A 22,500-nucleotide genomic window follows, 5' to 3' on the forward strand; every position below is an offset into this window, starting at 1 on the left:
TTGTTGTGCTGGCCTCCACACACAGGTGGGTATGTACTTCAGCCAGTGTGTAACCTCGTTCCCAGTTTTATCTCTGTGAGATAAAGCCTGGTAAACAAAACTACTGCCGAAAGTGTCTATGGGGTAGAATTTCTGGTGTATGTACTTCCCTGGAAGCTGCCTCCGAACGGACCAAACCTTTCCCGAATCCTGTCGGCAAACAAGCTCGAACATCCGGGCGGTCACGTAGTAAATTCTTCAGGGAAAGGCATTGCAGTGGCTTACACGAGGAAATATTGTGCACTTCACACATTTCTATAATTGTTTTGTCTAAACCGGAAAGCCTGTAGCCTGTACTTCCTGTACTTGCGTTTAGACATTTTAGGAGGCATATTTTTACCAGCCTAGTGAGAGAAAACGGGTGTTCTGGGGTGTTTTTCAATGTAGGTGATGTATAGATTGGGGGAGAATACCACAGCTAAAAGGGGCCGGGTCAGAGAGGTCGAAATGTGCTTGGCTTAGAAGACGGTGATAGAAGAAGCGGTTCAGAGGCAGTAGCCAGCAGAATGTTTAGCAGCCAGCAGAATGTTGACATTCCTTGTAAGAACACATTGGTAAGAGCGGGTGTGGGCCCAGAGGCAGAGCGCGATGGAGGTTTTGACAGTGAATGAAACGTTTTGAAATGTGTGTAAAGGTTAAACGCGGTTGTCATGACAGCGCGTCGCATGACAACCAGAAGAGGGGCGGGGCTATCGTTGCTATGACGAAGATCTATAAGTCGAACGGTGTTTCCGGGTGTAAGGCAGACCAAAGAAACGAATCCCACAGGAGGGAAGAGACCAAGAGACTCTCTCCTCTCATAGAGAGGGGGGGGGGGAGGAAGGATGCCACATCATCATTAGCTTCGGCTAACGCGAGGAGGGTTAGGCTAAAGACCAGGCCTGACCACCAGTGGACTGAATAGCAAAAGGACAATAGACTGAACACACCGAAAGATCATTAGAATAGACTCTTCAAGGACAATACAATCTGTTAACATCTGAGCTGAGGTTTCTGTTTATCAAATAAACCACGCTTCTCCTTGTAAGGTATTTCACGTTGTCAAAGTGTCGAATTCTTACGAAGGTGGAGAATTATTATGGTTTGCGGATCGTACTAACGGGGAGAGATAAGGATTATATTCAGCCAGTATCTGAGACGTCAGGACCATTAAAATTACACAACGCAGAGGAATTGGATGGAGAGAGGATAACACAAGAAGACGTGATACTGGCCAGATTGATCAGGATCTAACACTAGCCAGTGTGTATCTAACCTTGTGGGCAGAGGTTGCGATTGGCTGCTGAGTCCAGAGCACTGACCCACATCTGACTAAATTCTTCAGGGATTGAAAAAGGGGGAAAAGCTCATAACTAGCAATATCAGCCAGGTAACACACACACACAACTCTGTATAAAACAGACCAGTAGAGGACCAGTAGAGGACCAGTAGAGTCAGTGGTCTCTGCCTGCTTCAAGATGTCTACCATCATCCCTGTACCGAAGAAACCCTCCCCAACATGTCTCAATGACTACAGACCGGTGGCACTCACCTCTGTGGTCATGAAATGTTTCGAGAGGCTGGTCAAGGACCACATTTGTGCCTCCCTCCCCAGTGATATGGACCCTATGCAATTTGCATACAGGACAAACAGGTCCACTGACGACGCAGTCTCCCAGGTACTGCACAGCACCCTCTCTCACCTTGACCGACAGAAGGGGGCTATTTGAGACTGTTGTTCATTGACTACAGCTCAGCGTTCAACACCATAGTCCCCACCAGACTGGTGGACAAGCTGATCGAGCTGGGTCTGAGCTCCGCCCTGAGCGCCTGGGTACTCGACTTTCTGAGTGAAAGACCCCAGGCGGTCAGGGTGGGGGGTCAGACCTCCAACACCATCACCCTGAGCATTGGGTCCCCCCAGGGCTGTGTTCTGAGCCCCCTGCTGTACTCACTCTACACACACGATTGTGTGGCCAAGTTCAGCTCCAACTCCATAGTGAAGTTCGCAGACGACACAGTGGTGGTGGGGCTGATCTCGGACAACGACGAGAAGGCCTACCGGGAGGAGGTTGAGGTACTGTGAGACAACCGAGTTGTGTATTGGCGCAAGGGGCAGGATATCTGGGTAAACGTGACTTTGAGTTGGACGTTTTCCAGGCTATCCTGGAGCGCGGTGCTAATACTAATGCTATAATGCTGGGTCACTGTTCTAATGTTCCCCTCTGTGGGATGTCACCGCTTTTCCCTCCTCTTAACCGGTTAATTGATGAAGGTCAGTCGGTAGCTAATGTGGGGGGTTTTGCTGAGACTTATTTACCCTTTTTACGGGTGAATGGGTTGACAATAGGGCGCAGGGCAGGTGTGCCTTGGCAGGAGAGCCAGGTAGCATCGATCCTGTGCCCCGGCGGGGTTGAATGGTGTCCCACCCAGAAGCCGACGCTTGAGAGCAAGTCGGCCCGGCAGGTGGCAGTATGGACTGATGATGTTTATACTGCCATAGGATGGAATTTAGCTGCGGCCAGTGTCATGGCTCAGCTGATTTTTTCTATCCACATTAGTGTCGGGTAGTGGGGCTACAGGGCCAGCCGACGCTGAAAACATTGTGCGTGTTTTTGGGGTTATAGAAATCTTGAATCAGTCGCATGCTATAACCGCAGGGAGGATCAGGATGCTATCGACACTTGTTAATAGGCATCTCTGGTTGGAGCAGTCTTCCCTTGGGGAGGAGGAAAGGTTTCTTCTCCTTAAGGCTCCTCTTTCCGCGGAAGGACTTTTTTTTCGTCCTGCGGAAATGCGGGCAGTATTTGGCCTGGGCCCCACACCGCCTCACGCTATGCAGCCAGAGGTGAGAGCGCGGCCTCGTCAGCGACTATGGCGAGGCCCCTCGACCGGCGGCCATGTTTCCCCCGCCGGAGGTACACTGGGCGTTACGTCAACAGGTGTCCACAAGGCCGACAGCCTTGGCGGCCGAGGGATCGGCTACATTGGATGAGCACGGCCTAAGAAACCGTCGCCGTCCTGCTGTGTGCAGCCCGCTCTCCGATCACTCCCTCCCCCAACACCAGAGGAAAAGGGGCTCTGATTTGTTTCCTTTGGCTGCGGGCAGCGGGCCTTCAATGAAGCGCTTGCGGCCCCACGTTTCGCTTCTCATGGGGACAGGGGCTGACACCCAGTTGATGGCTGAGCCTGAGTCTGTCCGTGAGAATGTTGTGCTGTCACGTGGCTCCCTCGCCACGCGTTATGCGTCTGCGATTGGTGAGCCTGGTGTTACGTCTGTCACCTTCAAAGGTTGTCAGCAGGGGGACTCGAGGCCTCTTCGAAATAATGCTCAGCGCGGGTTTCCCCGACCTCGCCTTCGCCAGGCCGGGTATCACGTTGGTGCCTCCCACTCCCGCAAGATCGGCAGTGGTCTGGCAGGCGCGCGTGATTTGGGTGGTAGTAATATCACTGCAGGGCTACGGTGTTTGGGAACCCATGGGGGCCTCACACCTTGCATGTCCAGCTGCAGAACAACTCCTCAGCATGTTCTGGAGGGGTGTTCAGTGGGGGAGCTTTTGTCACCTGGTATGATGTCAGCTTCTCCCGTATCAATCCGGCCCTTTCTGTCGGGGTCCCCCCTTGGGTGCGATTGCCTCGTGGGTTGTATCAGGGACCGTTGTCCCGACTCCACGAAACGCCCTACCCGCACGGTTGGCGGGTTCAGAGTTGGCTACGCACAGCGGGAGGGACCGGGCCGCCTATCTACAGTTCCTTGCGGACCAGTGCCAAATGGCGGCGGGTGCGCTATGAGAGTATCATCACATATGGCTTCAGCAGTGCCATATGTCGAAGTGGATGGAGAGAACGTTGAGGCGGGGGCTTGTCTTGCAGTTCGCACAACCCCACCCTCCGTTTTCAAGTTTGGTGCAGACCCTGTTGTCGGGGTCGGCAGCAGTGACAGCTCTGGCCGACGAGATCCAATCTCTGTTGGCGAAGCAAGCCGTAGTCGTGGTCCCACGGGAGGACGTGACACGTTCGCAATTATGCCACATCAATGTGGAACGCCCTACCCAAAGCTGTAAAGGAATGTGGATCACTACCCACTTTCAAAACCTCTCTCAAGGGACACCTACGGGAGACTGCAATTCAACACTGGCCCCTGTAAATATCCTAACCCAACCCCCTCCAATGTACAGTCATTTACCTAGTATGGTTTTGTCAATAGTCCAATGTACAATTTTGTTTGTTTGTACAGTGTCTCCCCCCCCCCCCCTCAATGTACAGTTTTGCTTGTTTATACAGTGTGTGCCCCCCCCCCCCAACCACCTCCAATGTAGATTACCCAGTATGGTTGTCAATATCCCAGTGTACCCAACCCCCCCCACCCAACCTCCTCCAATGTACAGTTTCTACGTCAAATGTATATACTCCCTTTTCCTGACTCCTTCTGTATAACAAACAGTACTGTATTTGCAAATCTGGTATGTCATAAATGTATAGATGTAGCAGTACTGACTATCTGTATGTCATGTATGTCATATATGTCCTGATGAATTGAAAATGGGGGACCCTGATGTAAACAAGACGAAAGTCTTTCTCTGGTCTGCATCCCCTTAACAATTGTGTGTATTGAGCTGTACTGTATTGTACCCATTCTGCAATCTGTTAATAAAGTTTTCAATCAATCAATCAATCATGTCGGGCGTCTACTCCCGTTATTTTCTGGTGCCCAAAAAAAATGGGAGGTGTCAGACCTATACTGGATCTGTCCGCGTTCAATCGTCTGATTGTGGCGAGACGGTTCAGAATGTTGACCGTCAAACACCTGTTAAACGCTGTCAGGGTGGGGGACTGGTTCACCTCCATAGACCTGAAGGATGCGTATTTTCACATCCCGATTTTCCCTCCTCACAGGAAGTTCCTACGGCGTACGAATACCAGAGGTTGCCGTTCGGCTACTCTCTGGCCCCCCGCACATTCACCAAGTGCGTAGAGACTGTGCTGGAGCCTCTACATCGTCAGGGGATACGAATTATTTTCTATCTCGACGACATTCTGCTCCTCAGCCGGTCGGAGGAGGTCGCCAGGTCTCATACCAGGCTGGTGGTGGAATTCCTCACCAAGCTGGGTTTTGCTGTGAACTGGAAGAAGAGTACGCCTCTTCCCAGTCAACAGGTGGAGTACTTGGGCTTGGTTCTAAGCTCAAGGCCCATGAGGGCAACCCTTTGGAGCAACGGCAAGTGTCTACCCTCGACGCGCTCAGGGGTCTCCGTCCTGGCAAGACGGTTACGGCGCTGTATGTGATGCGCCTGCTCGGTATGATGGCATCTGCTCACTCTGTGGTCCCTCTTGGCCTCCTCTTCATGAGGAGGATACAGAGGTGGTTTCCATTATGAAAATAGACCCGGTGAGAGACAAGTGGAAACGGTTGAAGGTTCCCTTGTCAATACAGGGGGATCTCGCCTACTGGAGGATGCCTGGTACCCTCACCGGCGGGGTCCCCATGGGGGCGGCAGGCGGTCACACGTCACGGTCTTCACCGACGCCTCCCTCACGGGATGGGGGGGGACGTGTCGAACCAACGCAGTGGGGGGCAGCTGGACGGTCCATGCTGCCCGGTCTGCCATGCACATCAATGTGTTGGAATTGAAGGCGGTCCTCCTGGTCCTCAAGCGGCTCGGTCACTTGGTGGTGGGCGAGCACGTCTTGGTCAGGACGGACAGCATGACAGCAGCGGCGTATATCAACAGACAGGGTGGAGTACGCTCCATCCGTCTGCACCGGGCGGCGTTCGAGCTCTGGCTGTGGGCGTCTCGCAATCTGCGCAGCCTGAGGGCGCTCCACATCCCTGGCAGGGAGAATGTGGGCACAGATGTGATGTCGCAGGGCGGTCCTCGTCACGACGAGTGGGGACTACGTCCAGACATAGTCAGACAGGTCTGGGACCGTTTCAGGGAAGCCTCGTGGATCTGTTTGCGAGCAGACAGTCCCACCAGTGCCCCTTGTGGTTCTCGGTCAGTCAGGGGGACGATCCTCCCTTGGGGGTGGATGCCTTCTCGATGTATCTATGGCCGCCCGGGCTTCTGTACGCTTTTCCCCCCATACATCTGATAGGTCAGTTGTTGGAGCGGGTACGTTGGGAGCGCAGGACCTTGATCCTGATTGTGCCGGACCGGGGCGCAGCTGTGTGGTTCCCGGTCCTGATCCAGCTTTTGGTAGCCCCGCCGTGGCCTGTTCCTTGGTCAATCGCGGGCCCTCTCTCAAGCGCACGGGTCTCTGTGGCAGTTCCCTGTGCTGTTCCAGCCGCTGATGGTTTGGCTGGTGAGAGGGTGAGTCTGGAGAGGATGGACCCTTCTGTGGTCGACACCATCCGGAACGCGCATGCTCCCTCCACTATCGCGGTTTACGCGGGTAGGTGGCGTATTTTCCAAGAGTGGTGTAAGGTGGGAGGCTGGGACCCGGTGTCCTGCCCCCTGGACGCTGTCCTTACCTTCCTTCAGTCTATTTTTTATAAACTGTCGGCTTCGGATATGCTGTGGCTATATCCTATTGTCATGAGGGGTTTGAGGGCGTTACGTTGTTAAGTCACCCTCTTGTGATGCGTTTCCTGCTTGGCGCTCGGTGCCTTAAGCCAGTGAAACGTTCTCTGTCTCCGAGTTGGGACCTTCAACTGGTCCTCGGCCGGTTGTCCGAGACCCCGTTTGAGCCTCTTGAGCGGGCGTCTTTGGAACAGCTGTCTTTCAAGACTGCTTTCCTGCTGGCCATCACCTCCGCTAAGTGCGTGGGTGAGCTCTGTGCTCTCTCGGTGCGGCCTGAGTGCTTGTCTATTCGTGTCAATAGCGGTGCGACTCTGAGGCCTAATCCAGTCTTCGTGCCAAAAGATATCCGGAGCTCTTTTCGCTCCAGGGATATTGTGGTTCAGGCATTTCATCCGCCTACTCACGCTGATGAGTTAGAGGCAAGCCTGCACCTGTCGTGTCCAGTCCGGGTTTTGGGGGTTTACCTCAGCCGGACTCAGGACCTCAGGGCTACCGATCAGCTCTTTGTTTGTTACGGTGGCTCTCGCGCTGGTAAGGCACTGTCGAAACAGCGCCTGTCACATTGGTTGTGCGAGGGCATTGCCCTTTGCTACATGTTGGCTGGGCTGGCCCCCCCTGGGGGGGTCAGGGCGCACTCCACTCGTGAGGTGGCGGCCTCTGCCGCCTTGTTAGGGGGGGCCTCGGTGGAGGACATCTGTGCTGCGGCCTCCTGGTCCTCCCAGGTTCCCTTCGTTAGGTTTTACCTCATGGACATGACTGGGGGTTCTGTCTCCCAGGCGGTTCTGAGGTCTGGAACCTTCCCTGCATCCCGCCTTTCGGTGGGTTAGCAGGGATGTGTGGGTGTGTGCCACGAGGTGATGTGTCACACATGGTCCCACCTGTGCTGTGCGTTTTAGGGGTTCTAGTTCCCTCTTTTTCACACTTGGGTGGAGTTGACTGCCGCCCCCTCTTCAATAGGGGGCGGCAATTTCTTTAGATACTTGCAAGTTCGCAGTTTTGTACGTAATGTCAACCCACAGTTCCCCAAACTTCCAGAAGCCACTCCTATTGACACTTTAGTAAAGCCTACACTGGTCACAAAGGGTATTATATCTGTCCTGTATGGCTTGATTTCCTCACTGCGTCCTACCTCATTAGAAAAGATCATGAGGAGATGGGAGGAGGACCTGGGTGAGGACATCACAGAAGACCTGTGGGAGGATATTTTACACCGGGTCCACTCCTCTTCAATTTGTGCCAGGCACGGACTGATCCAATGTAAAATTGTTCACCGTTCACACTTGACTAAGGTCAGGCTAGCCAAGATCTATGGCAACATTGATCCCACCTGTGATAGATGCCACTGTGCCCCTGCTACACATAGTCACATGTTTTGGTCCTGCCCTTCCCTACATCATTTTTGGTCTGAAATATTTGAAACGATCTCAAATAGTATTGAGATCCCAATCAGCCCGACTGCCATAACTGCTTACTTTGGTGTCTCCGTCTCCCCTATTACCCTGTCTCTGCCACGATATAAAGCTGACCTGGTGGCATTTGTTACTTTCCTGGCTAGACGTCTCATTTTACTGCATTGGAAGTCACCCACTCCTCCTTCTCACTCTATGTGGCTCAGGGATATTTTGCACTTCCTTAAGATGGAGAAAATAAGGTGTGTCATAAGGGGTTCTACAGCTAGATTTTATAAAACATGGTGTTGTTTATTTACTTATGTTGGGGAACAAGGTTCAATTGACCCCCCATAAACAATGCTCACTTCTAGCCTAGCACTGTCCAGTTGATTGATCTATCTACATGTGCAAGTGTAACCTGATGTTTACCTTCTCACTTAAAAAAAAAAAACAATGTGTTCCATTCCTCTATTTCTGCTGTACAGTCCTTGTCCTGAGTGTACATATATGTTTAATTGACAGTATGTCCGAAACAATATCTATATTTATTTTGTGGTGTACTCGCTGTAGTCTATATATTCAACAGACCTATACTTTGACTACTTATACGGTGGGGGACTGGTTCACCTCCACATTGTGGTTCAGGCATTTCATCCGCCTCCTCACGCTGATGAGTTAGAGGCGAGCCTTCACCTGTCTTGTCCAGTCCGGGTTTTGGGGGTTTACCTCAGCCGGACTCAGGACCTCAGGGCTACCGATCAGCTCTTTGTTTGTTACGGTGGCTCTCGCGCTGGTAAGGCACTGTTGAAACAGCGCCTGTCACATTGGTTGTGCGAGGGCATTGCCCTTTGCTACACGTTGGCTGGGCTGGCCCCCCCTGGGGGGGTCAGGGCGCACTCCACTCGTGAGGTGGCGGCCTCTGCCGCCTTGTTAGGGGGGGCCTCGGTGGAGGACATCTGTGCTGCGGCCTCCTGGTCCTCCCAGGGTCCCTTCGTTAGGTTTTACCTCATGGACATGACTGGGGGTTCTGTCTCCCAGGCGGTTCTGAGGTCTGGAACCTTCCCTGCATCCCGCCTTTCGGTGGGTTAGCAGGGATGTGTGGGTGTGTGCCACGAGGTGATGTGTCACACATGGTCCCACCTGTGCTGTGCGTTTTAGGGGTTCTAGTTCCCTCTTTTTCACACTTGGGTGGAGTTGACTGCCGCCCCCTCTTCAATAGGAAGGGGGGGTGACGGGACTCCCCTCCCCCCTGGTGGTAGGGCTTGCGGTTCCTCAGGGGGTACATTTGTCGGGCCTCGCGTCCGCTCTGCCCAATATCTCGATATGGCGAAGAGCGGGACGCGATTGCCAGTACGAGTATATAACGATAGGTTATGTATATAACCTAGTTATATGAGTACTGGCTGAGCGTCCCGCTCTTAGCGTGCCCTGAGGTCCCTTGAGGGGTTTTTTTCCTGATGGAACACTTTTCCCGAGGAAGGGCGAGTGTGACCACGCCTGGTGACTTATAGGAGGTCACTGGGGCGGGGCCTGGTCAAGTGCAAGGGTGCTTTGTTTTCGTTCATGTAGTACAGTAGGTACTGAAGATGAGGTATATCTCGATATGGCGAAGAGCGGGACGCTCAGCCAGTACTCATATAACTAGGTTATATACATAACCTATCGTTCATCTGGAATAGGAGAGTCCCTAGGCTCGGTAAAGCCCTCCTACAAAGACCAAAACCTCTGGGAGGGATGGCTCTGCCCAATTTTTTATTCTATTATTGGGCAGCCAACTTTAGAGCACTACAACATTGGGCAAGGTTTGAAGACACACCTTCATCTTCTGTATGGTTGCTTTTGGAATCCTCTTCTTCCAGCCCTGCCTCACTGGCTGCTCTTGCTCACGCACCTCTACTCTTTCCCACCTCTCTCTACTCCAAAAATATTATTGTCAAATCAACACTTAGGATCTGGAATCAGTTTAGACGACATTTTGGTTTACAATCTTTTTCTTTACTAGCTCCAATTACAGCTAACCCTGTTTTTCCCCCTCTGTGATAGATAGAGCTTTTCTCTCCTAGTCCCCTCTTGGTATTAGAACGTTCAGAGATTTATATATAGAAAATATTTTTGCAGCATTTGAACAACTGTCTGACAAGTTCTCTCTTTCGAGGTCACATTTCTTTAGATACTTGCAAGTCCGCAGTTTTGTACGTAATGTCAACCCACAGTTCCCCAAACTTCCAGAAGCCACTCCTATTGACACTTTAGTAAAGCCTACACTGGTCACAAAGGGTATTATATCTGTCCTGTATGGCTTGATTTCCTCACTGCGTCCTACCTCATTAGAAAAGATCAGGAGGAGATGGGAGGAGGACCTGGGTGAGGACATCACAGAAGACCTGTGGGAGGATATTTTACACCGTGTCCACTCCTCTTCAATTTGTGCCAGGCACGGACTGATCCAATGTAAAATTGTTCACCGTTCACACTTTACTAAAGTCAGGCTAGCCAAGATCTATGGCAACATTGATCCCACCTGTGATAGATGCCACTGTGCCCCTGCTACACATAGTCACATGTTTTGGTCCTGCCCTTCCCTACATCATTTTTGGTCTGAAATATTTGAAACTATCTCAAATAGTATTGAGATCCCAATCAGCCCGACTGCCATAACTGCTTACTTTGGTGTCTCCGTCTCCCCTACTACCCTGTCTCTGCCACGATATAAAGCTGACCTGGTGGCATTTGTTACTTTCCTGGCTAGACGTCTCATTTTACTGCATTGGAAGTCACCCACTCCTCCATCTCACTCTATGTGGCTCAGGGATATTTTGCACTTCCTTAAGATGGAGAAAATAAGGTGTGTCATAAGGGGTTCTACAGCTAGATTTTTATAAAACATGGTGTTGTTTCTTTACTTATGTTGGGGAACAAGGTTCAATTGACCCCCCATAAACAATGCTCACTTCTAGCCTAGCACTGTCCAGTTGATTGATCTATCTACATGTGCAAGTGTAACCTGATGTTTACCTTCTCACTTAAAAAATAATAATAATGTGTTCCATTCCTCTATTTCTACTGTACAGTCCTTGTCCTGAGTGTACATATATGTTTAATTGACAGTATGTCCGAAACAATATCTATATTTATTTTGTGGTGTACTCGCTGTAGTCTATATATTCAACAGACCTATACTTTGACTACTTATATGTAGCTTTGTGCAATATGTATATTATTTACATTCAACAGACCTATATTTTGTCTATTTATACATAGCTTTGTGCAATAGGTATATTGTTTATATTCAACAGACCTATATTTTGACTAATTATACGTAGCTTTGTGCAATATGTATATTGTCTACATTCAACAGACCTATATTTTGACTACTTATATGTAGATATGTGCAATACGTCTGGCATATATGTGTACAGTTTGACCTTGTGCTCATCTCATATTGCAACGAAAAACTTCAATAAACAACGTTTTGAAAAAAAAAAGTATTACCTGATTGGAAAGGAAGCAAAGGGTACATACAGCAATACAGCATTGACAGTATTGCCTGATTTTAATGGAAGTGAAGGTGGGTGTGTGCGCAGGATTACATACAGCATTACCCGACTGGAATGGAAATGAAGGGGGTACACACGACGGCATCACCTGGAATTGGAACGGAAGACGTGTAGGTACGGCATTACCTGATTGGGATGGAAGTGAAGGGCTTCTTGTAGATGTCCGCCAGCTTGTCCATGACCACAGCGGCGGTGGTGAAGATGCGGTAGGTGTGCAGGAAGGTGTTGAGGAAGTCGATGGAGAGGAAGCGCAGGTCGGTCAGCCTCTCCAGCAGACGCTCCACGCTGGCGTAGCGGATCTGGGGGACCTTGCAGGAGTTCAGCGTCTTGCTGAAGCAAATGTCAACATCGTCTTTATGGAGACGCACATCGGATCTGATGGATATACACACACACACACGCGCGCGCGCACGCACAAACACGCGCACACACATACACAACACCAAGCACTGGTGACTGCCGAGCCGCAAAGGAAATGGCGTCTGAGAATAGCTAAGCAAAAAGAAACGGTGTTGAAAGAAAAGAGGAAGAGAATGGATAAAACTAGGGATGCTCGATATTGGCTTTTTTACCGATACCGATATTCCGATATTGTCCAACTCTTAACACTTTCAGTGCCACGAGGTGGCGCCAGAGTTAGCGCTTGAATGCCACCATCGGCGCCAATGTTAACCTTAATATCGCCTAATCTATGTTTTAAATTATGGCTATGTGTCTAATCTGCCCGTCGCTTATCAAAGAATCCTTTTCCAGTCAGTGCTGTCAAGGCAGATTGGTTTTTTATCGCTTCATTTCCGTTTGAGAGCATTTTGAAAAGCACCCGTTTTGAGGTAAAAAACCATTCTGGGCCATTCTATGATAATCGTCTTTTACTGGAATATTCCAGAACGTTGATATTTGTCTGCCTATTTATGAATCGTTTTCAAATAAACGCTAGAATCTAGTGTTTCTCAAAGTGGGGGGCGTGCCCCCCAGGAGGGGCGCAGAGGCATGACAGGGGGGGCCTTGAGATTTATTTAAAAAAAAAAAAAATCGTTTTTTTTTTTTGGATTACAGAAAATTATCACTAAAGTGCTATCTGTTGCAGCTGCACTGTTCTCCATGAAAATACCATTTCTCAAAATCTGAAAATCATTATTTAATAAAACACAGAAAAGGATCACCAAGTTACTCTGGATAAAAAAAAACCTTTACAGACAACATTGAGACAAAGCTTCCTGACACATCTCCATCCAAACTCTTAGAAGAACTCTTTGAAATCTCATCTGATACCATCTAGAGAGCTAGTTTCAGAGTGTGGTGCTGAGGTACCAAGTATCTCATCTCATGGCCCACCAAGTATCTCATGATGCAGCAGTTAAGGTGTTGATACCATTCAGCACCACATACAGCAGGGGTGTTCAAACTCATTTTCACAGAGGGCCACATCAGCATTATGGTTGCCCTCAAAAGGGCCAAATACCGTATAAATGTTAATGTAATGTAAAATAAATGTAGCTACTCATTTACACATTGTTAAACATGTTGTTTCTTGTATTTATTACTTATTCAAGTTATACATTTTGGATAGATGTAAAAATATATGTTAGCTTATGTTATTTTTAACAAATAATTTTAGTTTATCAGAACCCCATATTACTCCATCAATCAATGATCAAACCATTCAACTAAATAACAAAGAAGAATATCATCAAATACAAGCTATGACATTAAGTTTGTTCAAAACCTTTTTGTCACAGTCAAGAGGGGCAGAACTAACAACTGTGAGCTGCAAAGAACACGCAGGACAGATGTAGCAGATGTTACAAAAACAAATGGCTGCACACAACCTTGCAGAGGCCATACATCCAACTAATGGTAGATAGTTTAATTAACTTTAATTAACAGATTGCAGAATGGGTACAGTACAGTACAGCTCAATACACACAATTGTTAAGGGGGATGCAGACCAGAGAAAGACTTTCGACTTGTTTACATCAGGGTCCCCCATTTTCAATTCGTAATGAAATTGCTATTATGTGTCTGTATGAACACACAACTGTAACTGTACTCAAAAATAACAAAATAAGGGTTGTCTCAGTTCACAACTATATTGGTCAAGTTTTGGGTGGGACTTGTTTGCGTCCCTACAGTTTCTTATTCAATTGAGCGAGATGCTTGGTTATGTCACACAGCCAGTTTGCATCTGACAGTTCAGACAATATTTCTTCAACCCTTTGTTACCTATTCCGCCTGGATCTTTTTAGTATTTTGGGCTGTAAAATTGTCAAAGAATGTCTGAGGAGCAAGTGCTTTTGGCTTTTTTCCTTTGTTACTTCATCAATACCTCAGATGTTTCAACATACACGTATGTGTAAGAATGTGTAATAACTAAGGCTGTCAAAGTTAAAGCTTTATTAACGCATTAACCCACCATTCTTTTAACACAGCTATTTTTTTAACCCAAGATTAATGTTTTAAAAAAGAAAAAAAAAAAAAAAAATTTACCAGAGCTCTTGGGGGCCACATCAAATGACGTGGCGGGCCACATTTGGCCCGCGGGCCATGAGTTTTGACACCTATGACATACAGTATCTGTGTGAAGCTGGCTTTTCATCCATGACAGCTCTGGAAACAAAATATAGGGCCAATTTGAAAGGTCACGATATTGGTGTTATTTCAATAAATTTAAACATGGCCCATTTCATGACTATTTTGTTGGGGCGAGGGGGGGGGGGGGGGGGGGGGGGGGGGGGGGGGGCCCAAAATATGTTGGTCCGCCAAAGGGGGGCCTGACAGAAAAAGTTTGAGAAGCACTGCGCTAGATGATCAATATTATACGTACACGCACGCCCATTCGAGCCACGCACGGGATAATCGCCTGTGTTCATTTCCTCTTGGATTTTTACAGTGAAACCGATAGAAGACATTTCACAAAAACAGCTTATATCTTCATCAAAATGAGTCTGATTATCCTAACACTGATAACATAGATTCCTTACCTGACATCAGATGGTATCCAACTGGTTATATTCCAATTCCTGATCACCATTCGAAAAAAATCGATAAGTGTATAGATCCAACGTGATACAGTAGAACACATGATTCCGCGGGGCTCCGAGGCTCCAGAATGAACTCTGATAACCCCGGCTGCATCAGTGGACTGGAAAATGTGGAGTACAGGATTTTTTTTCCCCATCCATTTTCATTGAGTCCATGCCAAAATCCCTTATGTCATCTGGGAGACGATAGGGGGCGCTTTTTTCCACATCTGATCGCCGGCGGCGCTCGGGGTAGACTAGGGTAGGCTTGATGGCGTGATGCAATATGATTTCAGATCGCTAAAAAAAATAAAATCTCATGAGTGGCTTTCAACGAGATATTAATAATTCAGAGAAAACTCGTGAGTGGCATAGAAAGTGTTAATTTCCGATACCGATACCGATATCAACCGATACCGATATATGCAGGGTTTCCCCCCCAAAAAACTGAATAATTTCAATTTCACTGGATGCATTCAAAAGGCTTTCTAAATGTAAGCATTATCTGTGCAAAATATGATCCTTAAAAAAGTAAAAATTAACATTACATATCTCTTGTTGTTGAATTAAACCAACATGCATACTTTTGACAATAAATAAAATAAGAATTGGTTCTTACTTGCTTGCCTGGGTAAATAAAGGTTAAATAAATGTAAAAAATAATAATATATATATATATTGTTATTGTTTTATTTATTTTTTTACCGATACCGATATTTTCCGATATCACATTTTACTGCCGATATCGGCCGATAATATCGGTCGGCCGATAATATCGGACATCCCTAGATAAAACCCATACTGTACGATTACAAGTGCAGGTAGAAATATAAAAGCGGATGACAAGCGTTTTTGTTTTAGCAAGAGCATGAATAATAAAGCCGAAAACAACACGATAAAGTACTGTACTGTGATTCATACAAGTTATACCTGTCACACAGAAGGATGGGTGTGCTCTCTTCTCTCACACACACGCACACACACACACACACACACACACACACACACACACACACACACACACACACACACACACACACACACACACACACACACACACACACACACACACACACACACACACACACACACACACACACACACACACACACACACACACACACACACACACACACACACACACTTACTTGATCATATGAGGCACGGTGACTTTAGAATTCTCCTCAAATACACTGGTCATCAGGCCATTACAACGGATGTTATCTATACACTGGAGAGAGAGAGAGAGAGAGAGAGAGAGAGAGAGAGAGAGAGAGAGAGAGAGAGAGAGAGAGAGAGAGAGAGAGAGAGAGAGAGAGAGAGAGAGAGAGAGAGATAGAGATAGAGATAGAGATAGAGATAGAGAGAGAGAGAGAGAGAGAGAGAGAGAGAGAGAGAGAGAGAGAGAGAGAGAGAGAGAGAGAGAGAGAGAGATTGATAGAAAGTGAAAAGTGAGTCTGTGGGGGAGGAACACAATGGTTGAAAATTCAAGTCATTGCATTTGTTGATACACAAGCCTTAAAGGGGCATTTCACCAATGTTTAACCTGAATCCTATTGTTCTGTTGGGAGGAGGACATGTGATAATCTGACATACATCTCATCAACATGTTCCGTCTCGAGAGCTCTGAATCACCTGGAGGTAGATAGTGTTAGTATAGTGTGTAGATAGTTAATTTAAGTTAACGTAAGGTTATGTATATAACCAAGTTCTGTATGTTATGGTGCGCTCAGCACCAGTAGCACTGTACTTCACTTCGTGTACATACACTGAATAAAATAATTCCACCATGTACCTTTACATCCCAATATTCGTCTGACCACACCCCCTTCCGCTTACCTTCATAAGCAGGTGTGTGGTCACCTACTCGCCTCCTTCCCCAAACTTTCACCACAAGGCGAGATCAAGGGCAGCAGCGGCGTCCTGGTGCTGAGCGCACCATAACTCAGAACTTGGTTATATACATAACCTTACGTTCTGTTTCGTTAAGGCTTCGCTCAGCACCAGTAGCACAACGGGGGCTGAGTGGGAGCCTTAGCCCGACAAATACACCCCTCTGAGGCCCCCCACAACCATCAGACCGGAGAGGACCGAGCCCCCCCGACCCTCCCTAATGGAGGATACCCTCCCTATTGGAGGCTTACGGGAGGGAGACGGATCCGACCAGGCGAAGAGGAACTCAAGCAACTCAACGCACAGGGTGAGCAGACCGTGGCTTGACCCCACGACTACACACACGCACAACCCGCATGCCACCAGGGAACGAACGGAAGGAACAACCTCGTTACTGCCCCCAAAATCACGGGGTCAAGAGCAACCCCAACCCCGTGGCAAGGCCGTAGCAGCGGAGCGCGAAGGAAGACCCAGTCCCACTGAAGGGAAAAAGGGGGCCTGGAGGTCAATGACGCCAGGCATCAAGACCCCACCAGGTGGTCACTTAGTGACACCGCCCCCCACATCGCCAGCGTATTTGGATAGGGCCCCTCCAAGAGCGGGCCCTTTCCCCCCAATAGCACACCGCCTGGCACACACCCTGCAGAACAGGCAGTCAGCATGGCCGTAAGCGCTCAAGTTAACCAACGGAAGCAGGCAGCGCACCGGGGAAACCAGGCAGCAGGCTGTAACCTGAGCCTGGAGCACTGCGGACAAGACAGGCGCCAAAGGAGTCAGCTGAAAACAGCCCCCCCGGCGGAAGGGGCGTATGCTGGCTTGTTGATCACCATGACAAAGCCTCCATTAAAAAAAAACCCACCCAGAGGGGTTGAGGCAGAGAAGGCTGACATGATTGGCAGACGTCATGAACGTGCAGGGGCACACTCAACCGGGTAACCCGGGAGTTGACTCTGCTCCAACACACCAGGGAATCAACCACCCCCTTGGTACCATATGCGGTGGTTGTTCCTATAACCCCTCAAGAAAAAGGGTTATCCCAGGTCTACGGTATCAACGAAACTTTACTTCGGACCGGGCCTGGCGGCTCGGGAAGCACACAGGGTTACCAGAGGAGGTCCAGAAGACCACCCCAACAGCCCCCTCTTCGCCATGCGTGAGAGAGGAGCGAAGAAAAGAGAACCAGCCCCTTATGATAGTGCAGAGTACAACATGTACCCAACAAGGGTCTCCATAACGCCTAACCTTGTGACACCCCGGGCCGACCCGGCATTTTTTCTCCCGAAAAAAGCCCAAGTCCCTCAGGGTACCAGAACAGCAGATCTGCATCCCCGGCGGACAACGGGTTAACTGACCTGGACCAGCGTGACCAGAACCAGTCCCGTGCCCTAACCACGCCGACCTGCCTACTCCGGGAGAAGGGGCAGATATGCGTGTCGATAAAAAAACATGAAAAGAGGGCGCCACCCAGACGGGCCGGTGTGAACCGTGCTCGGTGGCCCACCTCAAGGGCGTGAGACCCCTCTACCTATGTTCCGATCTTATTCCGTTAACATCCCCCAGACATGAACGAGAACCCGTCGAGAACCAGTAACAGGTTCGCGGAAGAGGACAAACCCTCCATGCTTTATAAAAACGCTGTTTTAACCACAAGCAACCAAGGCGTACTAGCTACCCGCATGATTCCCATCAGAAACACCCCGAGCTAGCACCATGCATGCGTCGGGACACAACCACATCAATGAATAGGCTAAAGTAGACCCTTCATTGAATCCTCAAGGCGCCTGGGAGAAACGACAAGAAGGGTGTGGTGCTTCCTATACTCCACACTCTTTTATTAAAAAAGAAAAGAAGCACCGACTGTATGAACCCCATTTGACACAGCTGAGGATAAAAACTCTTTATATTTTTATATCCAGTCACCCCCACCACAGAGGATTAGACGGAGCTCCTCAGGGAGACTTCCCACATGAGTCATAGAGTGAAAAGCCATGGCAATCTTGAGTCATGTGACCAACCGACTCAAGTTACACATATATCGAGCGTAGTGGAACCCACGCTCTATCCCGACACTTTGACAACAACAGACCGTCATACGGGTCTAACTCATGGAAGCCATCGTCAAATAGCAACGTGCGTAGTGACGTGTGCTATGACGGGGGAAACCCAATACTCAACGCCTGTGTAAAAAGTAACTAGTTACAGTTACTAGTTACTTCTTCCAAAAAGTTACTAAATTACTTACTCAGTTACAAATTATAAAAGTAACTAGTTACTTCAGAAAGTAACTATTGCGTTACTTTCAAGATTTTTTTTACATAAACAACATACACAAATCTAAACAATTTTAATGTTAAAGGTGAGACTAGCCTCCAATCAAATGCCATGTATGTAGATATTGTAATTACTATGTTTATATAGTGGATCATACAAATACAAACAGAATAGATGTTTTGGAACTTTTGATATGTATTGCCCCTCACAGGCCACAACTGGGCAACATTAAATTATGCTTGTTAAGCAAAAATAAATAACAAATATATACTGATTGATTGAACATTTTAATTAACAGATTGCAGAATGGGTACAATACAGTACGGCTCAATACACACAATTGTTAAGGGGATGCAGACCAGAGAAAGAGTTTCGTCTTGTTTACATCAGGGTCCCCCATTTTCAATTCAAGACATTTATGACGAAAGTCTTTCTCTGGTCTGCATCCCCTTAACAATTGTATGTATTGAGCTGTACTGTACTGTACCCATTCTGCAATCTGTTAATAAACTTTTCAATCAAGCAATCAATGACATATACAACATACACATATAAGAATCTAATCGAATCATCTAAACTAATCTAATCATGACATTTAAGACATGCATGACATACAGAGATATAATAAGCACCTGAAGCCTGTGCTATTAAACCAGGAAGTACAGCACTGTTGATAAGGCTGTCGGCACTGCAGTAGAGCCACTCAGTGCCCTGCGCTGCAAAGAGTGAACACAAAACGCTCATGGACCCGCGGTCTCATGTTGACTGAGTCGCTCGGCTTGCAGGGTGCGATCCACGGGGGGAGCTGGATCCGCTATAGCTCCCCTAGATCAGACATCAGCTCCCCTGGGGGTCTCTAAATTACTGAAAATAAATGCTACTTTTGCCATGCATTTCTCATTTTTCTGTAATTTTCTGTATCATCATCGTGTATAATAATAAACGTATGCTATTTTGGATGTATGATTAATGATTTGCGCACTAATTCACACGTAATATGGCAACATGCATGCTATTCTTGCAATTACCATTCGGAGCGCGGCGGCGCTGCAGCCTGCACGCACGCACGGCACAAATCAAACCACAGGATAGGATACTGTGACAGTGTTGGATGATGATCTATCATCTATATAACTAAATGGATTTTTTTTTTTATCATGGAATGTGCTGTGGAAGCCCAGACCGTCCAGACGGCCGGACCTCAACAAGTGAGTTGTCTAGTATTATGTGTTCTGTAGTTACTGAAACTGATTGAATATATGACAGGATTCAAGAGGTTTATTTGTCACATACATACATACACAAGGCCTACAGGCTACAGGCTACAGTAACGTCTGCGAGTGCGATCACAGTATCCTCCAACAGTCCGACTGCTCCCCCCCCCCCCCCTCACCCAAAGTCCATGCTATGGTTCGCACACTGTCGGCTTGTGTTGTTCGTTGGATTCGTTTTGGATTATTTGGGCTCAAAACGTACACTACACGGACCGCGGTCTCATGCTGACTGATCATTACATTTACATTTACATTTAGTCATTTAGCTGACGCTTTTATCCAAAGCGACTTACAAGTTCTGTACGACAAGACAGCAAGAAGGGTACAACTCTATCAGCTGAGTAACAATGTTCATCAAGTGTTGCGTGTTACAGTATAGGTTAGTTTATTAGGACAAGTGCATGACAGTAAGGTTAGTCAGGGTTAGATTTTTTTTTTTTTTTTTTAATCATTTCAGATAATGGTTGAAGAAGTGAGTCTTTAGTCGACGGCGAAAGATTGGACGGGATTCGGCTGTCCTAACTGGGATGGGTAGTTCATTCCACCATTGTGGGGCAAGGACTCCCTGATCAGTGATCGCTTGTCTTGTCGCGCTGTGTGTCAGACTCTGGATGCTTTAGACACCCGCCCACCTCCACCTCTGATTGGCTTACCATGACATTTTATTCAACCTCAGCCAATCGTCAGCATGTATGCTTGGCTCACGCACTGCCCACTAAACATTCTCAGTCCTTGCCCCACAATGGTGGAATGAACTACCCACCCCAGTTAGGACAGCCGAATCACGTCCAATCTTTCGCCGTCGACTAAAGACGCACTTCTTCAACCATTATCTGAATAAAAAAAAAAAAAAAAAAAACAATAAAAAAATCGAACCCTAACTAACCGTACTGTCATGCACTTGTCCTAATAAACTAACCTACACTGTAGCACTCAACACTTTGATGAACATTGTTGCTCAGCTGATAGAGTTGTGCCCTTCCTGATGGCTTGTCGTACAGAACTTGTAAGTCGCTTTGGATAAAAGCGTCAGCTAAATGACTAAATGTAAATGTAAATGTAAATGTAAACAAGGAAGAACATATTATTGCCTCTCGGCGCAGAGATCTGTCTGATGAAAGAAACAGGTTCATTCATAGTAACGCGCCGCATTTTTTTGCAGTAACGCTAACGGCGTTATTAAGATTGGAAGAGTAATCCGTTAGATTACTCGTTACTGAATAAACTAATGCCGTTAGTAACGCCATTACTTATAGCGCCGTTATTCCCATCACTGGTAATAGGAGCAGAGTTAGGGAACCCTTTCCCCCCCCCCCCCCCCCTCCCTGCCAAGTCGCCTAACGACTTGGCCCTGACTGGACTGACAAGAGATGAATAAACGCCCTGACCAATCAGAAGAGGGAAGGAGGGGTTTATCCGGTACCCCCTCACAAGCCCTTTCCTTGCACACAGCAACAACTTTAGCACACGATACCTTTAATAGCAATGCTAATGAATAGCGCAAGCTAATACAATGCATGCTAACCACAGACAACTGTGGACAGGGTTTACAACAAAACCAAGTCACGTGTGTGTGTGAATCCTACATCCGCATCCATGTTGAACATAGAAAAAACACTGATAGAGAGAGCGAGAACGGCTGAGCCGTGGTACGTGTTAATACGAGCATTACTGCAACCAACACAATAGTGTTGTAGCTCAACATTACTCGTGCAAGCAACAGAACATACAAGTAACCTCTACCTTATGTGGAGACTCAGGCCGAGGTAGAAAAAAACCTTTTTCAACCAAGTGTAGGCTGCAGACCTTGCTTAAAGCTCTTAACATGAACGTTTGTTAACAAAAAATACAGTCCCCCTTTAGAGGGAACTTTTTATTTTTCAAACAAATCATACGGCAAGGCCGGGAAGGGAAAAACAGAGGGGACCACAGTGGAAAAAAGTCAACATCGGGAGGGGGAAAATGAGGTTGAAGCACGGAGCGTTCCTCCTGCATCTCTCTACAGGTCGAGGTCATCAACTGCAGGGCCTTCCCGAACAGTCCAGCATCGGAGAGGGGTGCCGTCAGAAGTGGAAGCCTCTTCTTCTCCGGCACACGTGCCTGCTCCAGCCAAAGGTGGCGCTGGTTCAGAGTTGCCAGGGCACGCACTTTCCCAGCGGCTATGGCCTGCAGCTGAGTCAGATGCAGGACAGCTCCTGCCGCTTGGGAGAGCTGGTCATGCTGTAAATCACTCTGCTCCATGCCGCCCGTCAATATCCCAGACATGAATCTTGCCAGCTGCGTGATGTTAGACGCGGCAGCTAGAGATTGTGTTCCGGCAATAAATGACTGGTCGCTCCAGTAAGCCAACCGCCTAGCCGATTTCCCTTGAGGAACCGGCTTCCGTAACGGCTCCCACACCACCTCCAGACAGAGGAGCGCGGCCATCGGCCTATCAAGCCGTGGCACGCCCTCTCTCATACCGTCGACCAAACCCGCCACCCGCGTAACTTGTACGTAGGCGGGGGTGAGGCCAATGATGTGGGACACCACCTGGCCCTGACGAACATAGGCCC

The 22,500-nt window shown here is 48.0% G+C and overlaps 1 protein-coding gene across 1 annotated transcript in view; it reads right to left on the minus strand.

The window, feature by feature from the left end:
* Positions 1-22,500, minus strand: part of LOC311235659 (ras-specific guanine nucleotide-releasing factor 2-like) — a gene marked incomplete at its 5' end in the record, with an annotated part of 229,087 nt that overhangs the window by 91,493 nt on the left and 115,094 nt on the right. The window contains 2 exon segments of the mRNA XM_084323123.1: positions 11,614-11,862; positions 15,656-15,738. Coding sequence (XP_084179249.1) covers positions 11,614-11,862; positions 15,656-15,738 — 332 coding nt within the window.

This window comes from Notolepis coatsorum (genome assembly GCF_963971535.1).
Source record: "Notolepis coatsorum genome assembly, chromosome: 10".
In the NCBI taxonomy this organism is placed as follows: Eukaryota; Metazoa; Chordata; class Actinopteri; order Aulopiformes; family Paralepididae; genus Notolepis; species Notolepis coatsorum.